Here is a 12,585-nt window from a genome sequence, read left to right as displayed (position 1 = left end):
ACTAAGAGATATCTTTGGAACCTGTCTCTTTATAGGTTCAGATTGTATCTTTCGAAATTGAATTTTTTTTCGCGACATTAATCATTGGATCATGCCTCAACATGACTCTCAAAACATCAAAATCTTTTTCACCTGCCTGCACGGAACTCATAATGGCTATTGCACAATCCAAAGGTGCATATCATGAAAAAAAAAGATGAATCATTTTTTCGTGCGAAAGATACAACCAGAATCCTTGACAGACTTGCAACATAATCGCATGAGCCATCTAACCATGTACGTCGATTAAGCTGCTGATACCGTTGATCCTGCTGAGGTGGGCAACTAGAGTGCTCCATGTTACAACTGTCCAGACGCTCCACGTTCTCCTGGTATGGTCACAAGGAACAGGAGGAAGCTTTTCTAAATAATTACACTATTACAAACAATGTATACATACATAAAAGACGTAGAGTATTGAGAAACGTGGGGGAAAAAATTGAAAATGCTGATCTATTTACACAGTTTTCCACTCCAACCATTAGCGAGAATAGGAGCTTGGCTCGGTACTGTAAATTGATTCGCTGGAGCCGAACACCGGCCTCTCATCCTCCCACTTAATGATCTCTCTTGCATATCTGAGTGCTGCATCTACCGAATCTGAGTCCAACCCGTTTGCTAGTGTAACATATAGTTTTCGCCCGGTGAGAGAATAAAATAGCTTCTTAAATTTGACAGCAATGTAGTGAAAGGCCTGCTGCGCGATGGTGGCACCATTGTTCATGTTGCGGCTGTTGCTGTTATTGGGACGATGACGACTTACAACTGGATTGAAGTCATCAAACCATTTGCATGAAGTGAGCGGGGTCATGTCTATCTTCTGCTCCAGCAGATCAAATTTGTTGAGTATCAAAAGAAAATCCATCTGATAGAAGCTTGGATGACCCACGACACTCTCAAAGAATCTCTTGCTCTCCACCATCTTGTTTATAGCCATTCCATTTGCATCTTCATAGTATTCATCATAGTCACTCAGGGCAACACAAAAGATAACAAGCCTCACATCGTCAAACATATCCAGCCACTTGCAGTTCTCTCCAAGGGCTTTTGCATGCAGTCCGATGAGTTGATACCTGTTAAAAAAAATTGAGAATTCAAAGGCTTAAGCTTTAGCATACTCTGAAAGTTAAAATTAAATAACGAGCAATCAGTGATATCTTGTTACTCAAGATCCCGAAGTCACCAACTTTGTGCCATTGAATCACAACAAGAAACTATCTATCTACGTCATTAAACAAGAGATGATGGTGTATCTCCATCTGAAATGGGCTTTAACTTCTCATCAAACTATAAAGATACAGGAGAAAGTTAGAATTCATGTGTCATCCCTTGTACACTTCTCATAGAGAAAATGTGTGCTTATTGGACATTTAGAAAACTGTTGATCTCGGTTTTGTGATAAGATGTCAAAGTTTTGGCAGAGATGATGAAATGACATGGTTCCATCAAATCTTCTAAGTGCAAATCATCCGCACAACAACTGGCTATTGTGCTGCTCAAGACTAGAGAAGACGGTGGTTTTATTTGTAAATAATGTACTTGATGCTTTGAGTAAGGGGTTGAGACTATTCTTTCATCAGTGTGCGTGTCTTTCAACACACTAGATCTAACTACAGTCATTAACCAATCTCTGCATAAACCAATGATAAATTTTAACTCTATCCTGCATGCATTGTAATAATCACTGAGTGTAGACAGTGTGCCACCTTATCAGTAAGGTGTCCTGCTGATCAGCATCATCATTGCCACTTCCATCAGCAGCCAACTGTGAAGAAAAGAAATCCGTGCATGCTAGTCCATTGGATGAAGTAATTCCATCAGCATAGAGGATATCCATATCAGTGGGCTCGTATTCCACTCTAGATACATTGACAACCTGAAGAAATGACAGAACATTTTTAGATTAAGTGGAAGCCTCTGCAAATATTAATAAGATACTACAAATACTTCACGTACAGACCAAGTTTCAACCCACCAATTATTTTTACTGGGATAAATATTGTAATAAAAAACAGGAGACAAAATCCTAGAAGCTTATGTCTGCTGTCAATTGACAATAAGTAGATATCACAGGATGAAGACGGTCAACAATTATGACAAGCATCAAGCTCCAACCAGAAAGGGGGGACTGGGCAACAAATTTGACTGAAAAATCTCGCTTCCTATTAACATTTTCTAGCTAGTGAATTCCACTCAAGTCAATAGCAATATTGGCCAATTCCATGTTTTTGACTGATATATAAATACATCATGCCCTTAAAAATAAAAGAAACAAAAGCACTTGATCGGCTGAGCTTCCCTTTTTCCTCAAGAATTTAACTAAGATACCTAAAAGGAAACCAGAATATAAGGAAAAACAACTTTCCATCCAATGTGGTCCTGATTTGTTGCATTGACTATTTGATCATTGAAAGACCAAGTTTTAACCATACACCCACGGGAAGTGTATGCTATCATAGACCAGTTTCGGGGCAAGTTATTTGGAGGACAGTTGCGGTTACTAACTTTATTATCTTACTATAATTTTCACATACATTCATAGAGCTTCTCTATGATTGGTTCTAGACTTAATACTCTCTCTCCTATCACTCTTCTCCCCCAATGCTCTCTCTTCCCCTCCCTCATGTTGCACTAGAGCCTGGAGGAGCTTGGACCTAGACCAGGCCAGCCCAATCAAACTTCAAGCTGAGCTCAGGTTCGGGCTCCAGAACTTTGAAAAAAATTTCAAGCCTCTTGGTGCAGCCCAAGGCCTGAAATTTTTTTGGGCTGGAGCGGGCTGCATAGAAACCTGACCCAGCCTGGCCCCATTCCAGCATAGATCTATATGGTGGTAATGGCCACATGCAGTAATCCACTTCAAGCTTTTCTTTTTAAGGGCACCACATCTGTCCTTCCATATACTTGTTCAAATCACTTCAAAATCCTATGAAAAGTCAAAATACCTTGGATCTGAGATTCAATCCTTGCAACCAGGACCCATCTTGCAGTGGTACAACTAAAAGCAAATTCAGGTCTGCAGTAACATAACAGTAAGCAAAACAACTAGAGTCCCTCTAAAAATCATAAAACCTGCGATTCATAGTACCCTATACATAATCCTACGCATCTGCCATAACATTTTCAAGTCTCTGCTTCTTTTTTTTTTTTTAAGTTCAAATTTCAGGCCGCGTCTATTGTTCCATCAATCAAGATTTCTAATTTATTGTCCTTATATCCAACTACGACCCTTAGATATCCTAGTCTTGTCCTATATCGACAAACTAGCACCATCTTCACACCCTTTTCTTTCATATTATTACATGAAATACAGATTGAGTGAACCATAATTTGAGAGATCCTTCAATATACAATGATGAATGGAGGTCAAGGATAAACTTCTATCAACCAAAATGAGAAGCGATAAGAATCATATATGCTAAGGAATACAGAGTATTTATTGTATTATGAAGATAATGCAGGAAAAAAGAAACAGAAAGTGCTAATTACCTGCTCTAAGAAATAACTGGCAACACTAGGAAGCAGTGGTAGTTCACTCCTCCGCTGATATGTCGCTTGAATAGCAGCATCATTCCACAGTTCCTCAACCAATGGGGCATATTCACGAGTAGCAGCTGGGAAAATAGCTTCTAGGTTACCAGAAGCCATAACCTTGAGAAGCCAATCAGAAAATGCTTTCAGCCGTGGACCAATGGAGTACTCCGTTCTATCATCATGTTCATCTGATTCCTTCTCTCCTGCTGCTAACAAATTTACCTTTAATATGGTTCTTAAGCAATTAAATAGCAGTCTTTAATCATCTTAGCCACATTGAAAAGGTTCAAAGAACAACATAATATCCTCAAAAAAAATATGAAGTTAAAACAGAAAGAAAAGGAAAAGATAAAGCTGAGAATCCACTAATAGAAACCAGAATTTTTTTTATTATAAAGCATGAAATAGTTTATTAAAAGATGACAGACCAAAGAAAATAAATATGGCTTTTCATGATATCCAGCTGTATGTGAACTTGGCAGCAGCTCGGTGCTTACACTCCCCTCCTCGACTTTGTAACTCCACCAGGCAGGTCTCTCTTCCACACACACACACACACACACACACACACACACACACACAGATCAACTAAATCAAGATACAAAAATCCAGCGTACATGATTTTAGTATACAAACAAGAATTGAAAAAGCGAGCATATGGAATATATATTTAGAAGATAAGGGTTTAAAGATTAGTAAAACAAAGACAAAGTATATGGATCAAGGATCGCCGTTGCGGTACTTGGGCCCATACTGGGAGGCACGGTTCGATATGCCCCCATGCCATATCGTGCCGAGCCTGTACTGACACAGTACAGAGGGCGTGCGCGCCGGGGGGGGGCCGCGGGCGAAGAGATGTAGACACAATACAGAGAGAGGTAGAAGGCCAGTGGAGTGCAGCCCAACATGATAGAGAGGGCGAGAGAGAAAAAGAATGAGAGAAGGGGAGAGCAAGGAAGAGGGAGGGAGAGAGATGGAGTGCAGTGGATGACCGGCAAAAGCTACCGAAGGGCAACAAAGGGCCAAAGAGGGGTGGAGGGTCTTCACCCTCCAGACCTTGTTTCGTTTTGAAACAAGCATCTCGAATGGGGCCATTTTGAGAGGAAGACTTAAGTTAACTTGGATGAAGGTTGTAAGGAAGGCGATGAAGAAACTTGGAATAACATCAGAAGTGGCCCTAAATAAGAATACTTGGCAAATGAGGATTCATAAAATTGGCCTATGGTAAATAAGAAATGAAAAACAAGACAACAGAAAAAATCAATACTCTTGGAATGAATTAACTTAATGCTTATATGGGAGTAAAACAAGAAAAAAGAAACAACCAGATATGATTTAGAGGTATGGTGTCAAAAGGAAGTTTGCACAACCCTAATGAAGTTAAAAAGACATTCTCTAACCAGAAATGCAAAGTAGCAAACATGAAAAATAGAAGTTCATACATCCCTATCCCTTGGTTGTTATGAAAAACACATTGAGAAAAGAGAGGCCAGTCAAAAAAAGACGAGAAATGGACCTAAACAGCAAGGATAGAGACTCATCTATCAAAGCATGTCTAGACTCAATTTTTTTGACAAAAAAATCCATCTCTAAAAGAACTTTAAATCAACATCAGTAAACAGCAGCGAAAAAGTTTTATATACAAGCATACAAGATTTCCTCAAACAAAAGTGAAGACGATGCAGTTGATATAACTAATGCCAATGCCATCATATCTAGCATTGATTACCTCTATAGCCAATTTGTGGTCATTTGTCAAGCTTCTCCTCATCATAACAAGCAAGTCAAATGCCCATAATTCTTTTAGAAACCCATTCAACATTAACTGATCAGGAAAGCAAATCACAGAAACTACTAGGAATTACTAGAAGGATTTGACAAGAATTCACCATGAGGTTTCCATATCTAAGGTTCTATAGACCTCTTGGCCTTCCATTCTCCAACATAGAGCATCTAAAGCTTCTAAGTATCCTCAACTTCCCTTCTCCGAAATATTATCCAAAATCCATGGCATAGGATGTTTAAATATCCCCAACACCATTATCTCAAAGCACATGCTCACCCCAATTCCATACAAATCAACTAATTGAAGAAAACTAATCTTTGGGAGGGAAATTGCCCTGAATGTTTGCTTCACCTAAATCTCTTAGGTTCTAACCCTCTTCATTTTGAACTTGATCTCATCTCGAAACAACACTAAACCTCCAACAGTCCTTTTGTAATAAAGAGATTGTCATTAAGGAACCACTATTGCACCACCTTGGCATCCCTTTATGATCCATACTATAGCAAAGACAACAGATTACCATCCATAGTAATTAACAATTAACAAGAGCAATGGAATTCATATACTAGGGTGGATATGCAACCTTGATGTGCCTATAAAGACAGGAAAACTTCAAGTTGGTGAACAGTAATTTCTTAATGGTTCACTGACCCATACCAGCCATTATCAGGCATACTGTACTGATGCAATAAGCCACTGGTATGATACATGGGCTTGCAACAACATTGTATCAACAGATGGTCAACTATTTTGTCCCCTTTAGAAGCATACCATGTTTCAGTATGGGAGTGTACCATACCAACCCGACCTATACAATGAACTACTTGAATGAGGTCTAACACTCAGACTAAAAAACTTGTTCTTAACAGTTCATAGAAGAAATGGTAAGAAAAAAGATAACTGAAATTAATAGGAGATCATACTTGTGCCTGAAGAATGAAGTTGCTGGTTTTTCTTTTTCTCAGCCAAACTCTCTTCCTCGAATCGTTCACGCCCCTCAAGTAGTATACCAAGATAGTTATATATGTTGCTCTGTATCATAAGCTTAATATCTTGAAGTTCATCCTCTGAGAATGGGATACTTCTGTACAAGAACTTGGCCTGGGATAAGTATTTAACAAATTAAATCAGCTAGCTGATAAGATTGAATATGTAAAGAGTACCTTCAAAGTTAACACACAGACGTAACATTCTGCATTATATGGTGAACTGCATATGCAATGACCTTTTAAATAAAAAATTAAAGTATATGGCATAATAGGAGGACAGTTGTAAGGCAGTCTAGGAGATCTGGAAGCATGTCAATTCATACTACTACATATTTGGCAGTTAGCATCTGAAATTGCATTTTATCCAATGATCTTATGTAAGTTAGCATATTATCAGATACATAGAGCTTGTACTAACTGTAACATGAAAAGCTTTTCAGAAAAATAATTGTAAATATAAAATGTAAACTTAAGCATCAAAGGATGCTCTTCCGACTTCAATTATAATGGCAGACAAGGCAGGTCAGATTGAGTGAAGATGCATGTGATCAGGAGTCACAATCTATCAGACTTTGCTCATAAGATCTAATTAGAAAATGTAAGGCAATGATATCAAGCCAGTGAGTTACAAAGCCTAAAAAATTTACTTATGGATTGTGTCTACTGAAAACTGGGAATTTAACCAACTTGTAGTAATATAGAAATTATCTACTTCCCTCAGATTTGGAATTAACAACTGGAAAAGATTTACTTCATCCAAATTTAGAATTAACTGACTCCTCATCTGCAGTGATTTTCTCCATCCCAACCACACAGCATGGCATGCCACTGTATGAGACTCCCATCCATTTATTTTTGTTCTTGGAAACTATGGTGGCCCACCACAATGCAAGCCATGGCCTCAGACGATGATCAAATACCCCAAGCCCTCCAGAGCCAGAATAGATTCTACACTTAAGTATAATTTCTTAATCAAGCAATCATTATATAATTTCTTAACCAAGCAATCATTATACTAAATAAGCATTTTCAGGATCCACATTTATGAGATATTCACACAGATTTCTACGGCCAATTGGGCATTTCAAGAAGGGGCAATGAAAGCCTCAACAAGCATCACTAATTAGCATAGGTATAAAATCTTATTTACTTTCTTTTCCTTCTTCTTTCATTTTGAGAAACACTTTGATGCTTCTAGTGGCACCATTTTGGACTTCTGGTTGAAACATAGGCAGTCTATGCTGCCCAGACGGTGATATTAAAACATGTGCACATACCATGACAAAACACTTAAAGAAAGGACTCTTATAAGCTAATTTAAAATCCATTTTCATATGAGATCTTCAGATTTCTAGACATCACCTATGGGTATCCCTAAATATTCTTCCAATTCATTTACCTAGAATGGTGCTGGATATTAAGAAAAAAAGGGGAAAAGAAAGCATTAGATTGAAATTCATGCTTAGCTTGTATGCAATAATGATAATTTGCATATTACAGCTTGAATACAACTTTAGTATGTCTTAGTAATTTATTATGAGATGCTATTGTTGCCTCTATGTGGGCACATGACTGGCTCTGCCACTTTGCTCAAGTATAGTTCTAGGACAACCTTCTGAGTTCTGACTCCCCAACCCTCTATAGCCAATAAACTATTTGTTACTGTAGCCAAAAGATCTAGTTCTTCCCTTCTCCTGAAAGCAAAGTAATACCTTTATGTTAGATATATGCCTTACAATGTCTGCTTCTGCTCTTTCTGAAGTAATTTTACTCGACATATCACAAGTAAATATCATAGTTGGCAAGTAAAATTACACAAAAACTAAGGTTAACTCTTGATATAGGATTTTAGCACTTCAAAGCTGTCTAGCCAATGGTAGATGTCTAACATTTGTAACCGCAAACTTGTATACATTACTAAGATCTCAAATTCTATGCTGTGCATGGATATTCTCCATACAATTAAATACCGAAGAGGGTCCTCTACTCGATTATTTTCCAATATAAATCAGTTTTTTTAGAAATAATATTGGCCCGGGGCCTGGTTTTGTTAATGACTACAAAACTATATTAATTAACTTACCTCTCCTGTTGGTCCTCCTACAGGGTGTGATGCAAGTCTACACTAATAATCCCTGGTGCAACTTGTACTGTGTATATGAATATGTTCTATCAAATACTAATACTCTTTCTTTTTAACTTGAAGATTATATTCTCATATTTTTCTTCCTACAATTCCCCACAAGAATTAAGCATGTTAAAAGCACACAATAGTTCAAGTTTCAGTAGCACTGCTGGTTTTAAGTCAGAAACTAGAAAAGTGCCTTGGATCTCATAATAATAAATTCTCATTATATTCTGATGACAATAATAAATTTCATTATAAATATTTTCAGTGGATCTCATTATCTCTCTAAAGAATATGCTTTGGATCCATCTCTTGAGCATAAGACCAAGAATTGTCACCTAAAGTTGAATAAAAATATCTCCATTTTCGTAAATACTATTTCATGTAACAGAGAATATAAATATCACCGCATCACCAATTATTTTAATTTAGTACAGCTTAAAAAAAATGAAAAAGTGTCTCCTTGTAGCAAAAGTGAATCGAACTTTATAACAGTGATGATAGCATTTGTAATTTTCAATAAGTTTTATCTAGAGATTGCATCTTTTTCCAATGCATTGGTGGACAACCAAACCTCTAGACATGAGAGTGCATAGGAAGCATCTACAAATAATGCCAGATAAATAACAAAAAAATCCTCATTTGGTAATTTTTTTAACAAAATACATGGCACTGCAGCTCAAGAATGATCAATAATTGATGTTAGCTAATACAGCTTAGCCTAGATTATGGTTGATTTGGAAGCATATCATAGATATTAAACATGACCAATTGAAAACTAGGTGAAAAGCATCAAGGATGGGTGCATGAATCTGAGCTAGATCCAAACTAGAAATGGCACATAGGAAGAACCTAGCTGATACCATCCAGACCATACTTAATGCCTAAAATTTGCTTTCAGCTTTCCCAAATACTTCTTTTTGTCTAATTTAAAATTTTGGCATATTATCCATATATTTAGCTGAACTGACCATATGTATGTATGTAAGTATGTATGTTTGTTCGTTTTCATGTCTGGATGTATCTGTATCTATGTAATCTGTAATACCTGTTTAAATATGGTACTTGTCCCCGATCCATGATACCCAACCAAAAGAAGCCTTTGGAGTGTTTTTTGCTCAAGATAGTCAGGAACAACTCTATTGACCATGTTATCCAGTTCTTCACCAGAAGGATTTGCAGGCTTACTGGGAATCGGCAATGATAAAACAGGGCAAAGCAGCTTCATCGTAGGCTGCCAAACAAGTAATCAAAAACATATTAATTTCAAATAATGCCTACAAAATGAAGATAAAAAGGTTGGAAGAATACTTGGGCTCACCTTGCCCCAAATCTGCCCTTTTATATTCTTCTGCCCCTCCTCCTGGTATGTCCCATCAGCATTTACCCAAAAGTGGGGATTCCCAGCACACTGAACTCCTGCCCACTGCAAGATAGACATGTTTACATCTGGTTGTATATTCAAATCAAATTTGAAGTTGATATACAATGCTTTGTTGATAAACCTTAAGCATCTGTAGCTCAACTTTTGTAATCTCTCGTCCATTTATCAAGATACCAGTGTTCCCATTGCTTGCATTCCGCATAATGTTGCCCCCAACATTCAGATGTGGACTGATGATCTTGTCAGGTTTGTGTCCTTGCTGTTAATTCATCCATCAAAACAAAAGTCCAAACAACTTGCTGAGAGCACTTAATAAGTACTCTATGAGTGAGCTCATGCACCTTGTGAAACAAGGCACAATTTTTGACTTGAAAAGATGAAATATTAAGCTACATTTAATTGAATCATGAATCCATATAATGAAAAATTTAGGGCATATTTAAACAAATGATAATAAGTTCATGTCACCAATAAACAAATGATAACAAGTTCATGTCAGCAAATATTAACACTTACATTATACAGTCCACACATTCCAATTTCTTGCAGAATAAGTGGCAAAGGTAAAGGGAGAAAGTAAATGTTTTCCATATGATGAGATAGACTTGGGTCCAAAAACTAAACAATAAATTTCACAGGTTCCACAATCAAGACTCCAATAATTGGGTTCAACTTCTTCTAAGAAAAAACAATCGAGTAAATATGCATGTGAATTCTTTTCTTTTTTCTGATTAAATATATTCATATGATACTTTTTTGATGAAAATATGCATATGAATATTGTTTGCTCACCTTTCCCCAAAAACCCGAGACTTTATCATACCAATAGTATCCTGGCTTCAGCTTAGAAGGCGGGCACGGACAACTCTGCAATAAAACCATCTCTTCTTGGGTAAGCTTCTTCCCATTCACGCAAATATCTTCTGGTCTTAGTTGGTTCGCCTCGCAGTCTTTCTCAGCCTTCATCACCAGCTGGACTTCCGACGAACTCAGCAATCTCTTAAGCATTCGGGAGGGTTTCCCCAATTTCTCCCTCTTAGTCTCCATTATCGAAGACCCAATGCAAGAAACACACTTTCTCCCTTCCGGCATGGAGCCCATCGCTCTCAACACGCACCCATTACAGTACTTAGCGTCGCAAGCCAAGCAGGCTTCTTTCTCCGTAAACCGGTTCCCTTTCAAGCATCGGTAGCAAGCTCCCTTCGGTACCCTCATTCCGGATTCTTCCATCCTTGTTAATCCAACCACCGGGGAAGCCGAGCCACTAGACCGGGAGGAATCTTGGAAAGTCACGAGCACAGCTCTCTTTGCCTGGGTATCAAAAGCCTCATCATCCCCGGAGGCTGATGACCGGAATTCAAACTCCGAGCTGAGAGCCGACTCCGTCGAAATCCTGCCATTAGCCATGTCGTTCGGTGAACCCTCCAACCCCTCGCCCTCCTTGAACTCGCTGGAGAATCCCACGACGCCGGAGCTTCCGGTGCCCTCAGAAGAACCCTCGAACCCCTCGCCCTCCTTGACTTCGCCGGAGAAACCCAGAACACCAGAGCTATGAACACCCTCCGAGGAACCCTCGAACCCCTCCCCTCCTTGAGCTCGCTGGAAAACCCCACCGCGCCGGAGCTGCCAATACCCTCCGAGAGCTCCACAGAGCGGTCGGGGAACCCGGCCGACCCCAGCACGCCGGAGCTGCCGACCTCGCCGGAGACCTCGACGGAGTCGAGACGGTCCATCGCCGCGTGGTTCTCAATGACGGAGGTAGGTGACGCGCCGGCCGGGTCGGTGGCGAGCCGCCCGCTCTTGGAGGGCTTCTTCAGCGGGCCAGGGGACGGGAGGGGCTGGACAACGGGGAGGGAGATGGGGTCGGGGAGCGCCGACGGGGCGGCCACGGCAGCGACGGGGATCCGCTCGATCTCGATAGGTATCGCCTCGGGGATCTCATATGGAACCGGGGGCCCATGGTATTCGATGGCGAAGGAGTAGTCGGCGGAGTCCATGGCCGGCGGCGAGGCTACGGCGGGGAGCATCTTCTTGGCGCGCCGCTCCATTTTTCGGCGATAAGCCCGAGCCCTAGAGGAGATCCGCATCCATTCTGGAGCTTATCCTCTGCTCCTATGGCGGAAAATTTTTACGAACCCTGACCCTAACCCTAGCTTTCTTTTTTTTTTTAATTTTCCTTTTTCCTTTTTTTTTTTGTTCCCAACTTTCCGAGCACGCGCGAGCGAGGGTGGGGGCGGCAAGTGGGAGATTGAGGAGTGGGGAATGGCGAAGAGTGGGGCCCAGCGGTGTCGCCGGGGGGACTGGGTGACCTGGAGAAGTGTTGACCGATGGGACCCACGCGCATCTTTTCTGTTTCAGGAATCTTGAGTGCACCGTAATTTGGGGCAGTAGGCGTGACTCGGCCGTCCTGGATCAGGGAACAACATTTGATCTAGCAAAAGAGTAGCTGACACGTTGCACCTGACGATAGCATCCACGGGTAACTCCCCCAATAACTACCAATGGTTAAGGAGTGCTTTTTCAAAATAATTAAAAAAAAAATTATTTACATAAATAATATAAATTTAAATTTATTTATCAATTTGATGTAAAAATTTAAAAATATCATTCAAAATGACGTTTTATTATCCACATCATCCACCCTCAATTTTTACGTAAATCATACAAAAAAAATAAAAAATAAAAATATTATTTAATATGGTGTTTTTAAAAACACCATTCCAAATAG

The 12,585-nt window shown here is 39.5% G+C and overlaps 1 protein-coding gene across 1 annotated transcript; it reads right to left on the bottom strand.

Moving 5' to 3' along the window:
* Positions 1-389: 389 nt before the first annotated feature.
* Positions 390-12,031, bottom strand: LOC105060023 (extra-large guanine nucleotide-binding protein 1). The gene is given in 9 exon segments (XM_010943587.4): positions 390-1,112; positions 1,746-1,915; positions 3,526-3,773; positions 6,280-6,457; positions 9,522-9,707; positions 9,795-9,899; positions 9,979-10,116; positions 10,650-11,443; positions 11,446-12,031. Coding segments are annotated over 9 exon segments (2,910 nt in total). The 5' UTR covers positions 11,945-12,031; the 3' UTR covers positions 390-520.
* Between the last annotated feature and the right edge of the window lie 554 nt (positions 12,032-12,585).

Source organism: Elaeis guineensis, chromosome 6 (genome assembly GCF_000442705.2).
Source record: "Elaeis guineensis isolate ETL-2024a chromosome 6, EG11, whole genome shotgun sequence".
NCBI lineage: Eukaryota > Viridiplantae > Streptophyta > Magnoliopsida > Arecales > Arecaceae > Elaeis > Elaeis guineensis.
The sequence above is the reverse complement of the archived record's forward strand: the minus strand, read 5'-3'. Positions and strand labels throughout refer to the sequence as shown.